The sequence below is a fragment of the Desmodus rotundus genome, chromosome 1 (genome assembly GCF_022682495.2).
Source record: "Desmodus rotundus isolate HL8 chromosome 1, HLdesRot8A.1, whole genome shotgun sequence".
In the NCBI taxonomy this organism is placed as follows: Eukaryota; Metazoa; Chordata; class Mammalia; order Chiroptera; family Phyllostomidae; genus Desmodus; species Desmodus rotundus.
The window spans coordinates 53,189,618-53,215,246 of NC_071387.1; the positions used below are offsets into that span (position 1 = coordinate 53,189,618).

At 35.7% G+C, this 25,629-nt stretch overlaps 1 protein-coding gene across 1 annotated transcript; it reads left to right on the forward strand.

Moving 5' to 3' along the window:
- On the forward strand, nt 1-23,958 carry CDC37L1 (cell division cycle 37 like 1, HSP90 cochaperone). The gene is made up of 7 exons (XM_024554996.3): nt 1-310; nt 3,711-3,992; nt 7,439-7,532; nt 13,642-13,757; nt 14,044-14,166; nt 18,149-18,313; nt 22,315-23,958. Exons 1-7 carry the CDS (start codon nt 179-181, stop codon nt 22,414-22,416), a joined length of 1,014 nt encoding a protein of 337 aa, XP_024410764.1. The 5' UTR covers nt 1-178; the 3' UTR covers nt 22,417-23,958.
- Nucleotides 23,959-25,629: the final 1,671 nt, after the last annotated feature.

Below are 25,629 nucleotides of genomic sequence, written 5' to 3' on the forward strand. Positions count from 1 at the left end.
TTCCGCCGCGTTCGCCGGTGCCAGTGCCAGTCCTCACGTGGGCCGTGCGCAGACGTCGCAGCTAGCAGAGGGATTCTGGGTAACAGCCCCGGCCGGCTGCGGCGGCTGGCAGCGCAGCAGGTTTCGCTCACGCCAAGTCCGTTGGCAGTGGTGGTTGTAGGGTTTGGGGCAGCGGGACATGGAGCAGCCGTGGCCACCTCCAGGACCTTGGAGCGTCCCTCGGGCAGAGGCTGAGGACGAGGAAGAGAGTGACTTGGACATGTCTCCCAGTTCTCCCCGCTGCCCGCAACTGCCCGGCAGCGGTGCCCAGGTGAGAGGTGGGGGTGGGGGTGTCCTCTTTCTACTGGCGGGAGGGGAGATGCCATCCATCAGGCTTCCAGAGTCCCCAGTCTCTCCCTCTTCTGTGCCCTGTTCTACGCCCCCACCTCAGCAGCGGGGTCCAAGAGCCTGATGCCATCCCACCGCTATTGTAACATCTTCTAAGCCCTAGAATCTAAGGGCTTTAGAGAGGTGCTGGCCATACATTTCTAATCTGCACTTCTGTGTACGCCTTTTCACCTTGGCTCCTTCACCTTTGGAAGACGTTGCTCCCCCCATCCCGTCCTGACAGCACCCAGATTGGGGGCCGCTTGTGCTGTAACATTGACCCTTTGTCTTCATGTGCGTTGTTTTATCCGAGCATTTTATTGTATTGAAGACTTATACGTCTGAATAGTTGGTCACTAGAAACAGTAAATGGTGGTATTTCAACAATTCACTGAGCTCCTGACCTTTAAATGTTTCTGATCCAGTTTGACTGGCTTGACATCTGAGCAAATTCTTTAAATCTCGCTTCTGACACTGGCATAAATCTCTCCCATTCGCGTCACCATTTTACCCCTTATAGTAGTTTTTAGTTTTGCTTCACAATTCTCCAGTAAAAACATGTATGTGCACGTTTGCCTTTTCCTTCAGACTTCTTCCTGAGATTCCTGGTGCTGCTCGAGGTTTTCACGCCAGCATTCCTTCCTCTGAAAGTTATCTGAATGCGATGTACCATTTAGGATTTTTCTGGATCCTGTCTTAAGAGAGTGCTTCCATACCCATCACCTTTTCCTGGTTTTTCTCCTAACCTGAATGTGTTTTGAAAGTATATTTCAGGATTATCTGTGTCTGCTTTCTAGGTTTCATACAAGATAGGGTCCCTAAGAGCTTAACCGAATTAATACAGTTTTTCTCTACCCTCATCGTGCAAGCTGTTAATGAATGAGCAATTTAAATTGTTTATCAATAAGTGTAGGGTCACTGATCCAGTGCCCAGCTCACAGGATTGACTTCACACAAAAGAAAAATGCTGTTTCATAACAGACTGTACCTCGGCCAGGCAGTCACTGGGGAGGTGCAAGCCACTTTTTAGGAGGACAGAGTGAGTTGATAGGTCAGTACTCACCCACTAATTATGGATCACTGGTGTCATCTTTGTCTACAAAGTGTGTTATATAACCACATAATGTGTTAGAGGAACAAAATGAACAGCAGCTGCCATCATCAATTTTGAAGGCATATGGAGAGTGCGTTGTGGTTGAATCACAAGAGTAACCTAGGAGAAACTCAATTTTTGAAATATTTCTATATTAAGTTTTACTCATACACTTGGAATTATAAGCTTATTTAGCTTAAGGGATTTTAGAAGTGAATAGGCTTATCTCCTTCATTAAAAGTGCTTTCCCTGAGACCATGTGGGTAGTGAGTGGCAAAATTAAAACTAGAACCCTCCTCAGATTCTTAGTGTTTTTTCCCCCACCTACCGCAATGTCCATTCTGTGATGTAATGTAAAACTCAATTTGGCTGAAACTACATTTGAATGGTGTTAAAATTTGTAAAGTGATTACTAATCCTAAATTAGTTCATATGTTCATAACCTACTTGTTTGTCTTACTGGCTTTAGGACTTAAGTATTGTGTTGGAATATTGGGAGGAATAAATGTAATTTGATTTGCAAATAGTTTATAATGTTTATCAAAATAGCTTTGGTTTAATTGTACTGAGTATGGGGAATCTGGACTTCTTAATGTCATGTGATATATAATTCTTAGATCCAGTTGATGTAAATTTAGAGATAAAGTTACATAAGTATATCTTAACATTAACAGTTTCTTTTCCAGATTTATGTTAATTAAAATTACATTTAGTGTCCCTTTAAAATCTCAGTATTTTCAGATAAAGTATGGCTTTATATTTGAATCATCTCAGTACATGTTGCATAGTTTGGTCAAATGGCCAAATGTCTTTGTAGTCTGTAGAGAAGAATTTAAACATAAATCATCTTTAGAATTTGGAGATAAGATTTAAGTTATTAAAAATGACTTGTAAAAAAAGCATTTAGTTCTTGCTCCCCACCATATGTCATCACTTTGGCTCAAATAAAATCTTATTGAAATTTTATTTAAAAAAAAAAAAAGAAAGAAATGACTTGAAAATGCCCCATAATTTGAAAATGCAAGATCCATTTGTACATATCTTCTTTCTTAGTATATCTTAGTCTTTTGTTACACTATAAATTTTATTGCTTAATTTTTCTCCTCTTTCTGGCCACTTCTTAAAACATAGCTAATCTACATTTAGTCTTGATACTATTTTAAGATAGCACAAAATAAAAATAAGCACTTAGTTATAACCATGTGGTGCCTGGGCTCCAACCTGCTAAATGATTAACTAAAACATCTGAAAAACAACAATGTTCACATTTGCCCCAGTAGAAATCTAAGTTTGCCTGAAGACTCATCTAAGAAGTAGGGGCCTGGCATGCTACTTGCGTCAGAATTCTTTACCACCACTATCCTGTTCTGTGACCTGGAGAATCATTTATTCATCTAAGATTTCTTGAATTCTAGCTGTAAACAAGCTGAGAGTTGAGTGAACAGATAAGCACAACATTGTGTGAAAACACCACTATAGAAGTACGCACAACTTGGACGGAGACGTAAGGGACAAGAGATAATTTAGGAATGTGATGCCAGAGTCTGGAATGGAGATAGGAGTGTGGTGAGGGGAGTGGGTGCCACGTGGAAGGGGCAGATGGAAAGATGAGCAAACACGTAGACAAGTAACTGAAACTGAGTCCAGAGAGATAATACGGAGTGAGATCATAAGACAGAGTGCCATGTCACAGTTTGTTCTTTATCCCAAGACACTAAGAATGAGTGAAATTATCATATTTGGTTTGTGGAGAGCACAACTTATCAGATCGCCAAGGATTGGAATAATACAGAAAGAAAATAGAAATCAAGAAATTAATTATTACTTTTAAATAAAAGCCTTGCAGTGAATAACTTGCAGAGCAAAATTCTAAATGTCTGGTTTTCAGCATGTTGAGTGATAAGGTGATGAACTAGATTTTAAGCTTTTGTTTTCTAATTCTCTTATTTCTGATTATACAGACTACAAATCAAATGCTTGTTGAACATCAGCCATATGCAGGACACTGTGTTAGTTTCCAGGCTTTATGTTACTGTTAGTTGTTGGGGGAGGGACACAGATTAACAAAGAATTTTGAGTCTAGTTGATGAAACAAGGCCTATAAAATAAAATGTAACTTCATACACAGAAGGTGGCATACCTATGCACCAAAGACATTGTACAGTAATCCTTGACTGAAAGAAATTGAACTGTACCGCACAAACATACCCAATGCCGTCTTCATTTCTCACAAATACTATTTCTCATCTAGATGTATAGTGATGGAATTGAAATGGCTTGCCAAAAGCAGAAAGAGTTTGTGAAGAGCTCTGTGGCGTGCAAATGGAATCTCGCTGAAGCTCAGCAGAAACTTGGTAGTTTAGCACTGCATAACTCTGAGTCCTTGGATCAAGAACAAGCCAAAGCACAAACAGCAGTATCAGAACTGAAGCAGCGTGAAGAGGAATGGCGGCAGAAAGAAGAGGCTCTAGTACAAAGAGAGAGAATGTGTCTGTGGAACGTGGATGCCATTAGCAAGGATGTTTTTAATAAGGTATGACCTTTTTTTGCACAATAAAGAAAAGAGAAAAAGCCAAAGTGTTTGTACAAACTGTTGTGCATATTTTGTAGCAAAACAACAGAATCCTGTAAACAGAATTCATTTTTGACAGTTTATGAAGAGTGCTTGTTACAGAAACCTGTATCCCCAATAGCGTCTAATGTAGGGAGTTCTTAATACAAACACATGGCTGCAGCATAGCACACTGAATATAAATGTGGGCTCTGGAATCAGACTGCCTCAAAACTCAGCTTTGTCACGTGCTGGTTGTGACCTTGAACAAGTCCCTTAACATCTTTAGGCCTCAGTTTCCTCAACTTTATAGGGCGAGTATGAAGACTGACTAAGTTGGTATCTTAAAAGTAAGTAGCATGGGACCTGTCACACGGTAAAGCTAAGATTTTACAAACACTTTCTAATGCTGCTGTGTTATCAGCTTGCTGTTAAGTTTTTTTAACACTAATGTATTGGGTTTACTAAATAAAGTCTTTCACTGTTATTTACCGGTATGTATTTAGTAAACCTAACATCGTAGTCTAGACTTCGTATTACAAGCCTTATTAGTGAAAGAACCAGTATAGTACTTATGCAAAGTTTCTTACTGGATTCTCTAGGCCTTATTCTTTGACTTTTATATCTGAAGTAGATACAGGCAATGAATTTCAAATGTGTAAAGTAGTACTCTGTTTGTACTAAACTTTTCTAGCTTTGGGGATAGACTGCTCATTCTTGTCCCACATTCAAGGGAAGGAGAAAGAGAGGGAGAGAAACATCAATGTGTGGTTGCCTGTCATGTGTCCCCTTCTGGGGACCTGGCCTGCAACCCAGGCATGTGCCCTGACTGGGAATTGAACTGGTGACCCTTTGGTTCGCAGGCCCACACTCAATCCACTGAGCTACACTGAGCTACACCAGCCAGGACACATTCACTTTATCTTTAACCATTACTATTCTGCAGAGTTCTCAATCTATCTCAATCTATTGCTACTTGTTTCTGTTCTGGTATTCTCTCTCAACCCACCTTTTTAAGAACTCTTAATTTCTTAACTGTAGACCAGTTTTAGTTCTGGTACAGCAATAAATAATACACATAGGTAAATGATAACCACTGGCCTTATCAGTACTTTATTATTTAATTAACAAAACATTATAAGAGTACAGCATGCTTATTGTAAAAACAAGACAAATAAATATGTAAAACAAAACTGAAGGCCTTCCTTCATTACCAGTTCCATTTCCCAGAGATAACCACTGTTAACAGTGAGTCATATCTTTCTACACTTTTCTGTGCTTTACCAATTTATATTTATATATTTTTCCTCCCTCACAACAGGATCTCTTTTATCTGAATGTTTCACTGTTTCAGTATATATTGTTCCAAGGGCTATGTCTTAAGTTTTATTTTATTTTTGATATGCATTTATACCCTAAACTATTCAAAATAATTTTCTTTTTCCAAAGAGAACGGTTGAAACAATGTGTCTTTGTTATAAAATTAATGTCTGTTAACACAGTGGTCACAAAGAATGTATTTTCATTTGTCTGTTTTTAATTGTTTTTTTAAACTTTGGGTCTAACAAGGCCTACATTTATACTGCACATTAATTAAGACTATCTGTGTTCTAGTCATTTGCTCAAAATCGTACATTGATTTTGTCTGAGAGCTTGAGCTTGAGAGGACTAGTCTAGATCTGCACTGTCCAACTGGATAGCCACTAGCCACACGTGCTTTTGAGCCCTTGAAATGTTGCTAGTCCAAATCGAGATGTGCCGTAAGTGTAAAATACACACCAGATTCCGATGTCTTAGTACCCAAAAAAAATGAAGTATCTCACTAATAATTTTTTTGTATTGCTCACATGTTAAAATGATATGTTGGGTTAAATTAATGTTACCAATTTATGTATTTCTTTATGCTTTTTAATGTGGCTAATAGAAAACTTTAAATTATATTTGTGACTTGCATTATATTTCTACTGGACTGTGCTGGTCTAGATAGCAGAATATATTTAAAAAAAACACTTTTATCTTGAAATATATAAACTTGTGTGCTTTTTTTATTGTACACTGAGAGAGAGCTAGTTTGCAATTTTCATTTTTGGCAGTGATGATCTCACGGTTTAAATGTGACCACAGAATTTTCTGAGAAATTGTTCTGCCATTTTTTTCTGGCCAAATACAGACTTCATCTTGGTCTGTTTTGACTTGTTTAATCAAAAATAAGCACTTCCTTAGTAGAAATTTGTACTTGATTTCAGAATCAAACTGTTTGGCTTCTCCTAAGAAAACTTTACAACACAGGTCTATTTTAGGTTTATGCTCATCAAAGATTTATAGTAAATATACTTGATTCTCTATATGCTTTGAATTTTTGAGTTTATATCCAACAAGATCACCAAAGATTAGTCTAGAGCAGAGATTTTCAACTGGTGTGTTGCAAGAAGTTTTAAAACATGCAATACCTATTTAGTCAAAGCAATGACCTCTTTTCCCTTAGTGTGAAATTTAAAAATGACAACCAAAACAACAATAGCTATTTGATGTGAATGCCCCTTCTTGAACCATAAATATATAGGTCATATCATAGTGTTGCATCTTACTGGGCACATCATAAGGTTGCTTCTGATTGATTAATTCTTGATACCAGAAATCCTTATATACAAGTATAGACACCTGATTTTTTTTTTAAACTTTATTTTTTATTTTATTTTATTTTTATGTATTAATTTTTAGAGAGAGATAGAGGAAGGGGGTAGAGAGGGAGAGAAACATCAATTTTGTTGTTCCACTTATTTATGCATTTATCGGTTGATTCTTGCATGTGCCCTGACTGGGGATCAAACCCACAACCTTGGCATATCGGGACTGTGCTGTAACCAGCTGAGCTACCCAGCAGGATATACTATAGGCACTTGATTTTTTAAAAAGTCACTTTGGAGCAAAAAGGGTGGGTAATTACATTGTTATTATTGTAAATCTATCAAAATTATACCTTATTTATTTATTTTTGGTCAGAGTGGCAAAAAACATAATGTATTTTTTGGTGTGCTGCAGAATTTTAGTAATTAGTTTATGTGTGCCATGAGATGAAAAAGGTTGAAAGTTGCTGGTCTAGAGTTGCAAATACTTTATGCAAATGAATAACATAAAAAGGCAATGTTTTTAGCAAAAAGATTAATTCATTTGTTTTTCTGTAAAATTTCTAAAGTAATTCTATAATTTTCCACACATTTGTCATTTTAAATAAAACTAATTAAACTTCAGTTTAATTAACTTTGATAGTTTAATAGAGTTTAACAGGTGAATTTAATGATATAATAACAGTATAATGCTATACCACCTTTTTTTATAGTGTCTGTAGGAAGCATTGCTACACATTCAGTGTTTAAGAAAAAAGAGTTAGAATATAAAATCTGATTTTAAATTAAATTTGTTTTTAGAGTTTTATTAATCAAGATAAAGGAAAAGAAGCAGAAGATGAAGATAAATCAGAATCATTTATGCAGAAATATGAGCAAAAAATCAGACATTTTGGTAAGCCAACTTTTGAATTTCTGCCTTCTGTAACATTTGATATCATAAATATGTGTACAAAAAAGTGGACTTATAAAATGGAAACCATAAAGAAGGTAAGTGACAAACTACTTCTGGAACAGTTGTACAACTCTTGTTTCAGACACTTTCTGGGGGGGTGGTCATAACAGAAAAGTACTGACAAAGTAAACCAAATTGTGAAGAGCAGCAAATGTAATCTGTTATTACATAATAATACTCTCTAACATACAGTCTTTACAACCTCTTTTCATTTCCCAACTAGTTTTTGCTTTGTCTTTTTTCCATTTTGCTTCCTTGATATCTGGTTATCATATGGTTATAGGAATAGCATTCACTTTTCCCCCCACGTTTTGGGTATGATGCTATATAATTCATGCAGATCCTTCTACTGTTACTCACATAAATGTAGTCATAGAAATATTTATAGAGAGAACTGAAAAATACTTTTCTCTATAGGGAAGAAGTGATGACATAGGGATTAATATAAGTGAAGGCTTCCCGGGGGAAGTAACATTGGAACTGGGTTATGAGGAACACATAGGAGTTTTCCATGCAGACAAAGAAGGCAAAGCAACAGCATGTGCAAAAGCAGAGGTGGGACACAGCATGCTGTATTCCAAGATTTATAAGCAGTGTGATAATGCTGGAGTGAAAATGCAGCTGGGGACGGTTAGGAGTTAAGTAAGATACAAGGCATATTTTTTTGATTTCAAGTACATAATATGTTTTATCTCTGCATGCCTCTTACGTAGTTAGGGAGGGAGCCTTAGGTAGTTAGGGAGGGAGCCTTAGGTATTTGTCACCGTGGGGCAACCCACGTGGCTGTGTTACGACGCTGTATGTGGGGGAGGGGTCCGAGAGGGAACAGTGCTGCTTGCTCCGCTCCCTATTGGTTTTCAGTCACTTCCCCCACTACCCACAATCAAATTGGGCCCTTCTGGTGCCAATTCCTGGGTGGGTGGGTTTGTTTACATCTAGGACCCTGTAGGTCTCTCCAGTGGACTCTCCTGTGAGGCTAGGAGTTTCTCCTGCTGCTGCCTCAGCCCCCCACAGGTGTTTTCAATCACGAGGTTTGAGGCTTTACTTCCCTGTGCTGGAACCCTGGGTTGTGCCGTTTGTCTTGCTCCCCAGTTGTTCCTCCCAGTTTGTCTGCACATGAATGTGGGACCTCCCAGTCCGCCAGCTGCTGCCTTGCCACAAGTGCTCCCTGCCTGGTTGCCTGTCTCCGCCCCTTCTACTGGTCTGGATGAATATTTCTTCTTCAGCTTCTTGGTTGTCAGACTTCCATACAGTTCAATTTTCTGTCATTTCTGGTTGTTTTATATTTTTAAATTTTTTGTTGTCCTTTTTTTGGTTGTGCGAGGAGGCACAATGTGTCCACCTACACCTCCATCTTGGCCAGAAGTCTAATACACTTCTTTGAAATAAACATCTGGAATAATAGCTGTGATTAAATCTTCTAGATGGAGGTTTTCCAACTTGCATTGCTTTCCAGACTCTTGGAAGACATGGGCCTGGTACATGTGAGGCTATAAAGACTACAGAGGCTTCCACACCAGTTCTGGTCTGGTCTCACGTGTGCTTACAATCTTTAAAATTTTTTCTAACTTGGCCTTGGCTGGTGTGGCTCAGTGGATTGAGCACTGGACTGCAAACCAAAGGTTTGCAGGTTCGATTCCCAGTCAGGGCACAAGCCTGGATTGCAGGCCGGGTCCCCGGTATGGGGTGTGCAAGAGGCAACCACACATTGATGTTTCTCTCTCTCTCTTTCTTCTTCCCTTCCCCTCTCTCTAAAAATAAAAAGATCTTAAAAAGTTTTTTTCCTAAATTGCTAGTAGTACTTGTTGACTCTTATATTTCTTTTAACCATTATAGCTTGATAGAATTTGCCATCTAATGATAAATGGTATAACCATATCATGAATTATTGTGAAGCATTGAAATCTTGACATTTTCCCCTACATTTGTATTTTACTTATTAATTTATTTAATTCATGTTTTAGAAATATAAAATACCAATTTAGAAAGAGTTTTTCTTTTAAATGTCATAAAAGTTTTATTCAAAATCACATACATCTTTGACATTACTGTCTTTATGATCATTAGAGCTGCTTTTTGATGATCTATCACAGTTTTTCATGGCACTTTACCTGTTCACCTTCTGCCGAACTTAGCTGTGATTCAACAATTTTTGAATCTGTGTAGGATGTTGTCACTGAGAATTTTATCAGAAGCTGTAAACATACACATGAACACTATGATGGTATCTTTTCCAGTTATACTGAAGGTGAATATTCACAGTTTCTTCAATATAATCACTTATACATTGCTTTTCAAACACGTCAGTGTCTTATTTTTGAAAAATATTTAATATAGAGTACTTTTGAATAGAATGTAAAGTGAAATGAGTAGAAAATTAATATGGAGGATATGACTTTACTTTTTTTTTTAAGTCATTTACAAATAAGCCCAGCTCTGGCTGGTGTGGTTCAGTGGATTAAGTGCCAACCTACCAACCAAAAGGTCACTGGTTCAATTCCCAGTCAGGGCATATACCTGGGTTGCAGGCCAGGTCTCCATTTAGGGGCATGCAAGAGGCGACCAATTGATGTATCTCTTGCAACAATTTATGTTTCTCTCCCTCTCACTCTCCCTCCTTTCCCTTCTCTATAAAATTAAATAAATAAAATCTTTTTTAAAAAATTAAAAGAATAAACCCAGGAAGGAATACATATAAATATTGACATCAGTTATCTCCTGTACAATTGCAGATGATTTTTTATTTCCTGGGTATTTCCAATTCACAATAAACACACTTTTAATCTGAAAAAGAAACATTTAGAAGAGTTTATACTAAGAATTCAAGGATGGCTTAACATTAGGAAACTGATTAATATGATTCATCATCTTAACAGGTTATAATAATATAACTACAAGATTTATTGATCAGTTTGATGTGGAAGGAATGGAAATGTCAGTGGAATTTCTAGAATCCTTGATTATGTCATGGAGCCTAGGAAGCACTGTAGATGTCAGGGAAAGAGGAATGGGTTTGGTTTCAAAAAAGATGAGTTTATGTGCAGGCATATAGGTAGAAATAATTATCTGGTGGTAGGTGATTGGGAATAAAGGAAATTTGGGGCCTAAGAAGTATATTAAAAAAGGTCACATATCTCTCATTAAGAAATTCACAACCCAGTTGGGAGATTTTTAGCACAAAGAAATTAAGATGAGTATAATTTGAAGGATTAAAATCTATCATTTTTATTTTAAGTATAATACAAATAAAGGAAAGGGAAGTCATCAAGGTTGTGTATTTGGGGACCCTTTTAGGAATCAGGTGGAATATTGAAAGCTGATGGATGCATTGGGATTTAGATGTTCACCAGGAAAACTTACAGGATAAATTAATTATTTTTAATTTATCAAAGTGAGGTATTTCAGCATTCGGAGAAATTTATTGGCTATTTTAAATGACTATATTATCCTTAAACAGAAGATTAACTTAATATTTGAATGAGTGAATGAATTGTTTATGTTGTGTGCACAATACCTAACATTTATAAAATATTTACTCTCAGATGCGGTGTTAAATGTTGTATGTGTATTGACTCATTTAATCCTCATGAAAATCCTGTGAGTTAGTACTTTTAATCCTATTGTACATATAAGAAAATGGAGGTATAGAAGTGTAAAGGAACTTGTCCAAGTTGTAGTAAATGGCCAGTATTTGAACCTAGGCAGATTAACCTTAGATTCTGTTTGCTCAGCCATCATGCTAGATTGTGTTACTCTCCATTTGTTTGTAAGTTTGTTTACAAGTTCCAAAATAACATTAGCACTTTCAGGTATGTTCAGTTCCACTAAGTTATTGATTCCATTGATATATTTGTTCATAAAATTCCACACTCTTCTTACAAAGGTTTGTATGGAATACCTGTAACCTAACTTCTCAATTTGATAATAATTTGGTATACTTTTTTTTTAATCCTCACCCAAGGATATTTTTGATTTTAGAGAGAGAGGAAGGGAAGGAGGGAGAGAGAAACATTGTTCAGTTGTGTCTTGTACCGACCAGGGATCAAACCTACAACCTAGGTATGTGCCCTGACTAGAGATTGAACCCTCAACCTTTTGGTGCATGGGATGAGGCTCCAACCCACTGAGCCACCCAGCCAGGGCTAATTTAGTATGCATTTTTTAAGTCAAATCATAGCAAGTATTCCTTAGGTAAACATCAACCTCATGTTACTTTTGTCTCAGGTAACAAATAGTTAAAATTTAGCATTTAATGAGACTCTTCCTCATTGCCCCTACAAGTGTCACTAACCCTTTCATATTATATTTCCTACAAAAGAAACCAAAATGGGTAAGATTTTGGTGCCTTATTGATTCCTGATGCTGCCATGGAGAAGCAAGCAGGAGAAGCAATTCTCTCTCTATGGATAGTAGATAGAGTTGAAAACATTGCCTCTTCAGAAGTGTCACAAAGCTAAGGCAAAACTGCTTTATAAGACTTACTCTGTCTTCAAGTATAAGAAATAAGGATTATGCTTTTCGTAATCCTTCTGACCCTCAGAAGTTATTAAGCTCTTTAATTATAACCTGAGAAGTAGTTTCAAGTAACTTCAATAATCATTCTGCTTCTCAGAATTTAAAATGACCTAATCACTGTTTTCAAAGTGTTGGGGGAAATAACTTTATAAAGCTTGTAAAACTCTTCACAAGGAAATGCTAAAATGCTTTTCCCTTTTTTTTTTTTTTAAATGAGGGGAAAAAGTTAATCATTTATTTTTAATTGATTCCCATGTGTTAAAGATGTATTTCTTAGTAAGACATACGTCCTCAACTTTGTTCTGTCTTGTGTTCTGATGTGGAACTTTAATGTATAGAAGTTCGTTTTGTGTCTGGAGGAAAGATTTACTGCCAAACTATTGAGATGGCCTTATAAAATTTTCATGATGGTTCAGTAACATCCAGGCTTGCTTGGCTGAGTCTAAAGTCCCTAAAGCCAACAGTGTTATACTTAATTTATTCAAGTGTAAGGCTGACTGGACAAAGTTAAATAAAAGCTCAACACTTGCTGGTTCCATGATCACTTGGATGTTACTGACTTTTTTACTAAGTTTTTTACTAATTTGGATAAAAATGATATGCCCTGACTGGGAATTGAACCAGCAAGCTTTTGGGTTGTGGGATGATGCCCAACCCAGAGCCACACTAGTCAGGGCTTAACTAATTTTTAAAAGATTTTGTTTTCAGTGTATATAAACAGTTACCATGACTAAATGGTTAATGTGATTAAAATGGTTAAAGTATATTGTTTTTATAACACTGACTGGGTTGGTTTCCCATGCTATCAACATTTTGCCATATCATCTTAGACATATTTTAATAAATTAGAATTAACTTTTCTGAACCTTCTAAATCTTTGTTTGCTAAGTGTAGTTTCTCAAGATTTTGTTGTCTTTTGCATCTTTCTAACAGAAAATATTGTGTTCTATGACTAAATAATTTTTAGTCTCTTAAAATCTGTATTCCCCTGGCTGGTGTTGCTCAGTGGTTTGAGTAACAGCCCGTGAGCCGAAAGGTCGCTGGTTCAGTTCCCAATCAGAGTACATACCTGGGTTGTCGGCCGGGACCCTGGTTGGGGATGTGGAAGAGGCAACCTGATCAATGTATCTCTCGCAAACATGAATGTTTCTCTTCCTCTCTTTCTCCCTCCCTCTCTCTCTAAAAATAAATAAATAAAATATTTTAAAAAATAATTTGTATTCACTAAGATACCCAGCTATCTCAATTTGCCTTGTACTTCAGGCATTCTCCAGATGCAGGAGTTTTGGCTTTAAACCAGTCACTCTACTTAAGCCTAATTATCTGAAATAAAACTTTCTGTGAATTTTGGAAGCTATTTAAATATAGTGCATTTTGCTTAAAAAGAATTTTATCCCTCTTCATTTGCTTTTTTACAATAACATATTGCTGTGGTAATATGAATCATCTCTAAAGAGAATCATTTTAAAATACCATTTCTTCACTTACAAGAAGAAAGTACTTGATGTTCATGCTTTAATTCTTTTTTTTACAGGTATGTTGAGTCGATGGGATGATAGTCAGAGATTTTTGTCTGACCATCCATACCTTGTATGTGAAGAAACTGCCAAATATCTTATTTTATGGTGTTTTCATCTAGAAGCTGAACAGGTATCGTGTGAACCTTGAATTTCTGGGAACCTCCATTTTCTGATACACTTTTTTTTTTTTTTTTACATTAAATGAAAGCAGGAGGTCATTAAATGGGATTACAATTTTGTTTTCAGATCTACTTGAGTTTTCTGTGGGAATATTTTTTTGTTATTTTAGTTAGCACATGGAACTTTTTTTCTAATATGCCTTCCCTGTGCCCCCATCTCTCATGTTCCCAAATACTATAAGCTTTTTAAAGTGTCTCCAGAGGTATTTGTTATAATTTTAATCTATTTACTTTCAGAAAGGAGCTCTAATGGAACAAATAGCACATCAAGCTGTTGTCATGCAGTTTATTATGGAAATGGCCAAAAACTGTAATGTGGATCCAAGAGGGTGTTTTCGTTTATTTTTCCAGAAAGCCAAAGTAAGTAGCTATTCGGTGTTATTAAATGGGAAGGTTAGGCCTTAACCTCTTTGGTCCATACACATCAAAGGAAGCCATTCAACCAGGATGCCACAGGTTAAATTTCTGTAGATTTTGTAGTGGAAAGAAAAATTATATTGCTGATTTCATGCTAATTTAGATGTAAGGGATCAATATAAGAGACTATCTACCATGTATGTGAAATTGAGACCCGTTCAAATAAATGTCTGTATTCAGGAAAACTAGTGTTCCGTCGTTTATTCAGTAAATATTAATTAACCATTAATGCAAAAGCACAGCTGTTTAAGATGCTGAGGATACATTGTTGAATGAAATAGGTAAGTCCATGTTTAAACTTAAAGCTTAATGAGACATCAGACTTTTGTAATGAAAAATAGGAAACAAAAAATTCAATAAGGATGAATGGCTAAAAAACAGACAAACTGGTATGTAAGAATATTATGCAGCCATTAAAATTATATTTTGAAGAATTTCTAATTTGAGATAATACGTTGCTATAAAGTCAAAAGTGATAATGTATTTATATATACAAGATGATGTTGGCCACGTTACGGAAAACTAGAAATGTCTAGAAAGATTAAGTACCATTTCATACTCACTGGATTAGTAAATTAGCAAGTTGTACCAGAAGTAGAGCAGTAGGAATCCACATTCATTGCCTGTGGGAGCATAAATTGGTACAACCCCTTTGGAACATTTCCTTGTAAAGTTGAACAAGTACTAAGAAATTCTCCTAAGTATATATCCTAGAAAATAGATTTTTCAGCATGTGGTCCAGGGACACTCAAGAGTCGTAAGACCCTTTTAAGAGACCATGAATCACAACTTTTTCATAATACTAATGCTAAGAAGTTATTTGCCATTTTCATTATCATGATTGATACAGAAGCAGATGTGTGACTCTGTCTTCTGTTAAGCTAGTCTTCTCACTAAATTTGGTTGGAAATAGTTTTTTTTTAATAAAAATATAAATGTTAATATGTAATACTTTTATTATTGTTATGTTTTAGTTAATTTTTTAAAAGATTTTATTTATTTACTTTTTAGAGAGAGGGAAAGGGAGGGAGAAAGAGGAAGAGAAACATCAATGTGCGAGAAATATATCAATCAGTTTTCGCCCACCCCTTCAACTGGGGACCTGGCCTGCAACCCAGGCGTGTGCCCTGACCAGGAATCAAACCATTGACCTTTTGGTTCACAGGCCAGCGCTCAATCCACTGAGCCACACCAGCCAGGGCTTGTTAATATTTTTTAAACTCTTCAGTTTTAATTTCTAACACAATAAATATTAATAGAATTAGCCCACATAAATGGGAGCTCTTTAGGTTCCTGAGTAATTTTCAAGAGTATAAAGAAATCCTAAGACCATAAAGTTTGAAAATTATTGCCTTAGAGAAATTCTTATATATGTGCACTAGATACCATAATGTTTGTAGCAGAATTGTTTATAACAGCAAAAAGTCTGGGAACCACCCGAATGTCTATTAACAGAATGAAGCAGCATCAGCATGAATAAAAGATAAGAGAGTGGGGAAAAAAAAAGACAAGCTACAGAATGATATATCCAGCACCACTTTGTGAAAAATATTTATTTTTTTAGAGAGAAGGGAAGGGAGAAAGAGAGGGAGAGAAACATTGATGTGAGAGAGAATCGTCAATTGGCTGCCTCTTGCGTGCCCCCAAATGGGGGCCTGGCCCACAACCCAGGCATGTGCCCTGACAGAGAATCAAACCAGCAACCCTTGGGTTCACAGGCAGGCACTCAATCCACAGAGCCACCCACACCTGTGAGGGCTCCAGTACCATTTTCAAATACTTTATTTTTTAAAGTTCAAAAACAAGTAGAACTAAACAATATGTTGTTAAGATACTCATGTATAAGCAGTAAAACTAAAGAGGCAAAAGAATAACAGAGACAAAAGTCACAGTAATAGTAAGGTCAGAGAGAGAGGGAATGCCTCTCCGGAACTGATATCTAAAGTATTAAATATACTTATGAGCTGTTTCCTAGTATGTGTGGATATATAGTGGGGTTTTGTCCAGTCAACTATACATATACATGCTCTTGCATATATATAATAATTTAATATACATAATTAGAAGTTAGAAGGAAATATGCCAAAAGTTTGCCTTTGATTTTACTTGGGTGGCAGAATTATAAATGATTTCTCTTTTCTTTTTCAATGAATATACTTCCTTTTATAAATAGAAGACAGTGTTGTATTTTAAATTTAAAAAATGTGTATATCAGGGTGGTACTACTCCTACCCTAAATGCTCTAAATCCTTTTATAGTGTAGCCTAAATAGGAAATTTTTCCAAAATAATACAGTTTTAATGAGTAAATGATTGAGTTGGCATTTTAGCTAGGTTTCTAATGACTTTTGAAAATTTCACTTAACACACAGGCATGCAAAAAACATACTTTCTTTTTCATCTTACATTAATGGCTCTGTTTGAACTAGTTCTTAATATAATAGTGAACATGTATATATTACACACTATGTATATATTCTTTGAAATTTACTTTGGCAAAATTGCACTGAAGTCATTAGATCTTAACATTTTGTTCATAATAATAAATTTAAAAAATTTTTTAGTTTATTGTTTCTTGTATGTGCCCTGACCAGAGATCAAATCTGCAACTTTGACATAGCAGGACAGTGCTGTAACCAACTGAGCTATACCCAGCCAGGGCACAGAATAATGATTTTTTTAAATTAAAAAATAGCTTTCATGGACACTTACTTTGTGCTAGGTACTATTATAAGCGCTTTTCATGGATTAACTCATTAAATCTCATAACATTTTATGAGAATTATCCTATTTTACAAGTGAAGAAGGTAACATAGAGGAATTAAGCAAATGACCCTTAGGTTACTTAATAAAAACAGAAATCAGTCAAGTCTCTGAGATCTGAATCTTTCGGCTTTAGGCATGCAGTAAGACCAGCAGTTGTACCGCCTGATTCCTTCAATGGTTTATTATGTAACCGTGTCCACATAAGTACTATATATTGACCAAAGTGAACTGTTACAAAATAATTGAGGAAATATTTCTAAATTTGTAGAAAGAATGGTACCATAGAACATTACATTATATTTGTATAGGTATTTATGCTAATGACTAATGCACAGCTTTTAATCTAGTTATACAACCTAAACACCATTAAAGAAAAAACAGCATTTCAGACAAATGGACCCAGAGATAATAAGAAATGGACTTTGATAAAATCTTTTCTTTCTACCACTTGAACTTAAAGCCTATGTTATGTTAGTGTAGGATCTGCATTGTCATTCTTTATCTGCAAAGGAAATAATGGAGGCTGCTGCCAATAGGGTGTTCTTTATTGGAAATTGTGTTTATATTACCCATCATCAGAGGGAGTTCCCATACCTCAACATAACTCATCATACTTTTTCCTTTCCTTCATGTTGAAAAGAAGGTACTTTCTTAACAGAAACACTAAGAAATCTTCATAAGATATATTGAGTGTTGAGTTTTATTTTGTTTTCATGGCTTTTACAGATAGGGAGTATAGAATCAGAACCACTAGAAACAGGTAATGGTGCCCCCTCATTAACTGGTAGAGAATTGAAAGGTTTTAAGAATATCCCTTGGTTGTTTCTTGGCAATGGGAGGAGAAGAGGAGAATGCGAGAGGGTAAATGAGGACTGTTTTGGATCCTATCAAGAACTCAGATAAATACAAAAAAAACAAAGGGCCTACTTTCTTTTGTTACATATTTGTATGTTTAAAGAATGATTGTTTATTTGTTTTATTTTGCTGAAGCAGAGGGAAATGGAACAAACCAATCACTAATACTCCTTGGTGGTTTCTACATTTAAACCATTCCTTTCATCTTAACTTACTCTATTTCAGACCTGATATATGCTTGTTAGAATTTACTGTGTAGTTTGGAAATCTTCAAAAACACATTCTTTGTGTTTGGTGTTTTCTAGGCAGAGGAAGAAGGTTATTTTGAAGCATTCAAAAATGAACTTGAAGCTTTCAAGTCAAGAGTCAGAAATTATTCTCAATCACCAAGTTTTCAACCTATGGCAGTTCAGAATCATGTTCCTCATTCTGGTGTTGGATCTATAGGTTTATTAGAGTCCCTACCACAGGTAAGTTGGAAAAGCAAACGTTTGTTTATAAATGTGGAGTTCACATTTTTGTTCTTTTGGACTACTACTCTTTCTTCTTATGTGTACTGTAAGTGTGGCCATTATAAATGTTCTTGCCTCAGAACATAACTCCAAGTTTCATTTCATGCCATGTTTTGGCAATAAATCTCTTCCATCTCTTAGTTATTTAGAGAGAAACCAAATTCCACTCTTTTAAATATAGGAGATGAGTTGTGCCTAAGCATTCTTAAAGGCAAGTGTTACTTATTGATCATCTGAATCATAAACTCTCAAGATGGCTCCAAAGAACTTCTCATTCAGAATAGATCTATACTGTTTTAAGATTTCATTAAAGTGAATTAGCTCCAAAGTGTACGTACAGTTGGCAACCAAGGTGATGTGTTGCATGAGTTTATTTAGTATTGCTAATTGTTGGTGTTGCCTACCATATGTAACATTTTTAGTCCACATTAATACAGTTTATGTTGAGCTGTTCTTTCTGGTAATACTGGCCAGCTATTTGAGCCTCTTTGAAGTCTGCTTTAGAGTAAGATAAAACCATGTCACTAACATGAAGGAATTTTATGTCAAAACGAAGAGGTTAGACTACTGGTCTACTACTACTTAGGGTTAAATTTTTAAGTGATCATTAGAAAGTTGCTTCCCATTTTGATTTTAGTAGCATTTTCATTGAGCCCAGTAATCTTTCATTTCCAGTTCTCAAGATTTTAAGAGCAGCTTTATCTTAGTCTGTTACCTACACAGTGAAAAGGGAAGTCTCATTCAGAAGACAATGGGAGAAGAGCCCTGTGTTTATTTTTAAATCTCATGAAGAATTGACATTTTCTGTATCTTGACCTTATGTCTCTATAATTACACCATTTCAGTTGTTACATGTATTGTAAGCCAAAGGGCCAGTTTAAGGAAAGCAGTTGATCGTATTTAAGTCAGCCAAAAATGTTACTCTGAAGAATGGAAATAATCAAGGTCTGATTTTTAAATAGTCAGTCATGCTACCCCACAGTTAGACATGTAAGTGATATTCCCTTTTGATTTGTCTTGTAGGTTATCTCTTACTGCTTTTTATAAATACAGTGATGAATTTCTCTTCAGTTCTTTGAGAAATAACCCACAGGGAACTAGTCTCTCCAAGGGAATTTTATGACGAAGTCACTGTCAAATCCAATATATAATCCTAAAATTACAATGTCGTATAATGAAGGTAAAGGAAAACTATTTTTGAAGGGTATCTTTGAAGGATATCTTTATCATAAGAGGGAAAGATACCTGTTAAAATATCATGAGATATTATATTACCAAAAAGTTCCTTCTGGTTTGAGAGAAGTAAGTCCATGTTCATATAAGATAGCAACTGAGATCTGCCGCGGGCGTCCCTTGCAAGTCATTTTGGTGGAGGTCCTGGGATTATACAATTTTGACAGTTTTGAATTGCTGATATTACCAGGGTGGTTTAGATTTAATTCATCTAACAGACCAACCCTCATGGAAGCAGAGCATCTTGGTCTACTCTTCCTGAGGGAGAGAAGGGTTGGATAAGCTTTTGGCGAGATGCACAGGACTGTCAACTGGTTGAGGGAAATACAAGATGAGAGGCAACCTGAGGGACTAAGGTGTCAGCTGAGAGGAGATCTGGAAGAAAAACTTACCATTATGGTAATAATGGTAACATCCCATATGGGATGGTAATAAATAACATCCCATTTTTATTACATCAGTTTATAGGTTGCAAATCACTTATATGTTGTACCATTTAATCTTCTCAAAAACCCTGTGATTCATTTTCATCCATATTATAAACTGAGGCTCATGGAGGGTAAGTAATTTGCCTGGAGTCAATAAAATAAATGATGGAGCTAATATTCTAATCCTGGATTGCTATCCTACGTCACTGCTCATTCATCTATGCCATAGACTGTTGTTGAGTCGTATATAAGAAATAAGACAAGGCAGTCCTGTGCTCTTAGGAAGGCCTGGTCGAGAACTGGGACAAGAAATGTGTCGAGAATGTTACTAGATGAAAATATCATCGGTGGAATTGAAGTATAGATATGGTTAGGTACATTAATTCCTTTTAATTTTTTTAAGTCTCTTCATGATGAAGTCTTACAGTTCTTAGGAAGATGGGTTAGATGAGTTCTGGAGAATCTCCTTTGCCAGCTCTCATGCTCAGCCTCCATCATGGAAAACTGGAGCCTGGTCTTCATAAGAGCTTCTGTCTGAAGGCCTTTGGACTTGGTCTTAGCTTCTTTGAAGAGTGGGATAATGTGATGAGAGTATTAATAATTTATAAAACTTAAGTTTGGGTAACACTTCAGCTTCTAATTTTCTTTTTAATTGACAACAATCTTGAGAAATAAGCCAAATATCATTATCCTTAGTTTTGAGAAAACTAAACCAAGGCCTCTTAATAAAGACATAAGTAATGTTTACCTTAGGTTTATCCTATGTACTAGCTTTTAATTAAATTGTGATAAATTATTTTCACTTTGAGGTTTTCATTATACTAAGTGGTAGAGGCAGGGTTTGAACTGAGGTCCAATGTGGTTTTAGTGTACCAGACCTCAGTCAGTTGTTCCTGCCACTTCCTTCATAAAGACCTGACTGGGAACAGTCCGACTTCTGGCTAGCTTTTTTTACTTTTAAAGTAAGAGAATCACAAAGTATTATACTTTTATTTAGCGGATCTTTTGAAAACAGTGCCTTCCTATGGCATGGGGAGGTTTGAGACATCTATCCTTTGGTTGGACTGTTTCCCTCACTGGTGTTTATTAAATAAATTAAATGATACTAGGTGATACACTAATAAAACGCTAAGTAGCTAGCAGATTATCAGAACAGCTTGAGTAGAGAAAATTGAATTCTTGGCCTGAAGTTAAGGGCTTATGTTCTTCTTCAAGTTTCTTTAACAAATAATGGTTTTATTTTTGCGTGTATTTTTTTATTTAAAGATTTTATTTATTTATTTCCACAGAGGGGGGGAGGGAGGGAGAAGAACATCAGTGCACAAGAGAAATATCAGCTGGTTGCCTCTTGCATGCCCCTGACCTGGGACCTGGCCTGTAACCCAGGCAGGTGCCCCAACCAGGATGGAACCAGTGACCCTTCGGTTCATAGGCCAGCGCTCAATCCACTAGCCACACCAGCCAGGGCTATTTTTACATTTATTGTATAAAATTTTCTGTTCATAGTTTTAGAAATGGACAAATAGAACATTTATGAGTTCTTCTTCTGTTTAAAAAGTAAATAAAAATTAAAATGTGCTTCCCAATTTTTAACAATTGGATTAGAGTACCTCTCAGAAGATTAAGGATTTCTCAGTTGAGTTTGTTTTAACCTTTTAGAAACCAAAATAAACTGGAGATAGCTATAATTTCTTATTTGTGTTGCATATTTAGTATTTACTGTTGTAATTAGATAATAATACACATCTCTGACTTAAAGCCACGTTTGTATTTTAAATTATCAATAGCTACATGCAATCACATGGAAGATGTAGCCTTGCATGATTAAATAATTAAAATTACACAGTATTTTTTTGCATGTTTTTAACTGATTGCCTTGAGAGAGAGAGAAACACTGATTTGTTGTTCCACTTACTGATGCATTCATTGGTTGATTTTTGTATGTGCCCTGACCGGGGATTGAACCTCGAATGGGGTTGACACTCTAACCAACTGAGCTTCCCGGCCAGGGCAATACACAGTATTTTTTAAAGGAGAAAAACGGTAGTGTTTATTGCATTTTTAATTTTTACATACATCTTTCTGTCTTTATCACATCTCTTTGGATTAAGTGGTCATAATCTATTTTTCTGTCTCTTTATCTTAGGTTCCAACCCAAGTCTGACTTTAAACTCCATTTTCTTTCCTACTCTCCTATACTGCAGAGAAAAAGAGAATGTGAGACTGATTATGTAGTTGCGTATACTAGCATAAACCTAGTTATCACCCATTGTTTCTTCCTGTACTTTTTTTTTTCAGAATCCAGATTATCTTCAGCATTCTGTCAATACAGCTCTCTGCAGTTTAAATTCAGTGGTACATAAAGAAGATGATGAACCCAAAATGATGGACACTGTATAATTTGGTTAAGACTGCTGAGGCCAAGTACTATTTTGTTACAAGAAAGGAAGAACTTGGCTATTTTCTTGACACTTTTATGGGTGCTGCACTTTATTTTTGTTCGGTTTTTGATGGGAGGGGGAAAAAAGAGTACTGAAATGTTTTGTAAAATTTTTTTTATGTGCTGCTAGATTTTTTTTGTTTTTTGTTTTTTTCTGAAGAGAGGAGTGGTACCATAAGTTACAAGAAGTCAAACTGAACTTTGTTTTTTTTGCTACTAAATTTGCCTTTAATCTTATTATTCTCAATTTTGGAATCAAAGTATGAAAATCTGCACAAATGCAATGTTTACAAGAACTGGTTGATTCTAGGAGGCATCTGCTACAGTCTTTTTATATGGATATGTACATGCCCTACTCTATAAAAATAATTAAAGACAAAAATGTCCTTGTATCCTAGTGCTAATTTAGCTGTCAAATCTGGTGTTTTATCATATTAAAAGCAATAAATCAGTAGTTGATAATCTACTTTACTAAATAAGCTGGCTGATACCAATTTTTAAAGTTTTCCCCTTAAAATAATATTGCATTTGTATTTTCGGCACCATCAGTTAAATAAATCCTTGACTATAATATCAAATTTATATAGACACTAAATTAAACCCTTAAGTATTCTCAAAAGTGTATTCCTTAGAAATTGATTTTACCCTGTTGACTTTTTAACAGTAAGGGATACAGTGATTTAAAAAGTGATAAAGCTATTATAGATTTTTTTTTTTATTAAGACCAACTTCAAGCTCACTCTTAATTTCTTGACATAGTGTGGGATCTCTCAGGGAGCAAGTTTTAAAAGGATACTCATGGCCTGTAAGAACAAACAGGAAAAATGATCTGATTTTAAAAATTAGGTTTATTGTTTGTTTCACTCTGATGCAGCCCGAGGACTTTTATAAAAGGCAGGAGGACTCTTGTAGAGCTAACTGCCTCAGCTGCCAACTACTTGTAAGAATGTGGTATTCTGTATTGGTAATGATGGCTTTCACTGTGTTTGTCATTTCTCTCTATAGTTCAGTTACCATAGAATGCTTTTGAGCTTTACTACTTCCTATGTAATTCACCTCAAATATGCCAGGATATTTGATGTTTCACTTTATTTGGAATTAGATGAAGGAGTTAATTATGCTATCCTTACTATTTGAGGATTAATCTTCGGACTTACTAGAACATGGGCTTTGATTTATGTTGGGTGTAGCCTTTGGTCCAGTCCCAGTGAGACCAGTAGCAAACATTTGGAAGATGACTGAGATTAGGTATACCTATCTCAACTTGAAAAACCAAATATTGCTAAGGAACCCATATGATGATCTGACTTGTAACCATGGCCTCATTTGCACCTTGTTCTAACTAACTGAGGTGATAAGGCACTTAGTACCCATGCAATGACTGGACTGGACTTACTGAATCATACTTACGTAACATCACAATCTTACTGGTTTTCAGAATAAAACTCTTTTGTGCTTTTGATATAAAGATATACTCTACAATAAAATGTTTGATTAATTTATATGGTAGTAATTTTTTTTGACCAATGACCTAGTTCAGAAGCTCGTATTTTTTTTTTTTTTCTCTTCTGGAGCAAGCTCTTATTTTTCCCCTCCTATCACATAAAGAATGTACATGGCAGTAACATCCTCAATTTCACAGAAATGATACTCAAACCATTACTTTCCATTACTCAGCTTCACTTTTCCCCAAGATTTGCTTATAAGCATCCAGATTGTTTTCAGTTTCACGTCGCCTTCTTTAAGTTAGAGGTATTAATGATGTAGACTGGAAGGAGAAATTATCAACAAACTGAGTAAACTATTCTTGAAGGGTTTTCTGTTTTTGTTTTCTAAAACAGGTATTGTTGGAGAGCTTTTTAAAAGCTTTATATATGTTTTTTTTACTTTCAAAGGGAAGTGTGTTCTATGTTTTAGTGTGAAAGTGATTGGATTTATTTTAGGATCCAAGGACTGATGCCATAATTTGCGCCTGAAGACTGTAACTTTTACAAATTTAGCAGTACTTAATTCTAAGAACAGGAAATTGACATCCTTTTTATTTTTCTTAGTACTAAGAACTAATTCCTACTAATAGAAATGTCCTCTTTTCTGTTTCTTACTAAGTAAAGGGATAATTCATATTTCGGGTTGGACGGTTTTCTGTAGACACAGATTATGGACAGTTTATCTGCTCAGACTGCAAGCAGATGAATGAAACATCTTTGACATCGAAGTATCCATCAAGGGTTCTTGTTTCACTTGATAAAATTAATATTCTAATAAAAAGTTTTTTAAAAAATCAAATAGCTATCACTCTACTTACTCCCTGTTGACTTTCATTTTTATCAGTGGTAGTGGAGGTGGACTGAAAATTATTCCCTAGGAGAGAGAGACGGTTAACATTTTCATTCAATTACACCATTACTGGGCTCTTTCATATTTTGCCTAATGAGCTTATGATCTATACCTTCTCCTTAGGAAAATTGAGTCTTCTTTAAGATTATCCTATTGCCCCACCCCCCTTTTTTTAAATCCTCATCTGAGGATATGTTTATTGATTGATGAGAGAGGGATGGAGGGAAGCGTCAATCAGTTAACTCCCATATGCACACTGACCAGGGATCCAACCTGCAACCCAGGTATGTGCCCTGACTGGGGATCAAACCCACAACTTTTTGGTGTATGAGACAATGCTCCATCCAACTGAGCCACCTGGCCAGGGCTCCTATTACTTTTTTAAAAGTGAATTAATGTGCTGCCCAAAGAATATGAATCTAGTAAGTGGATTTTCTTACAGAATGAAAAAATGGTGGGTTTAGAAAAGTGATCCTGAAGTTAACCTATTTTCTGAGAAAAATAAAAAGATGTCAATTTACTGTTCTCAAAGTCAGCCATGTATTTCAGTTCTTAAATTGATGTGGGACAGATATGTACTTGTCTGGGTTGCAGCCAGGCTTTTTAATTTCAATTTTGCCTTTATATCATATATGTTTTATTAAGTCCCTAAAATTCTATGCATCCATTTCTCATTTATAATGGACATATATGTACTGTTTCACAGGTCTGAGAAGCTGATTCATTTAATAAGTATCTGCTTACTATGTAAGTTAATGGGATACAAAGATTAATAAAAATTGATTATGAATTGCTTACCATCTGATAAATCGTAACCATTCTCCTAAGCCTTAAAG

What these genes read in the sequence shown, in the direction of transcription:
- CDC37L1 (XM_024554996.3), top strand. Translation starts at nt 179, where the DNA reads ATGGAGCAGCCGTGGCCACCTCCAGGACCTTGGAGCGTCCCTCGGGCA. An exon ending in TGCCCGGCAGCGGTGCCCAG is followed by an intron (nt 311 to 3,710) that starts GTGAGAGGTGGG and finishes TTTCTCATCTAG; the next exon opens with ATGTATAGTGATGGAATTGA. An exon ending in GCAAAAAATCAGACATTTTG is followed by an intron (nt 7,533 to 13,641) that starts GTAAGCCAACTT and finishes TTTTTTTTACAG; the next exon opens with GTATGTTGAGTCGATGGGAT.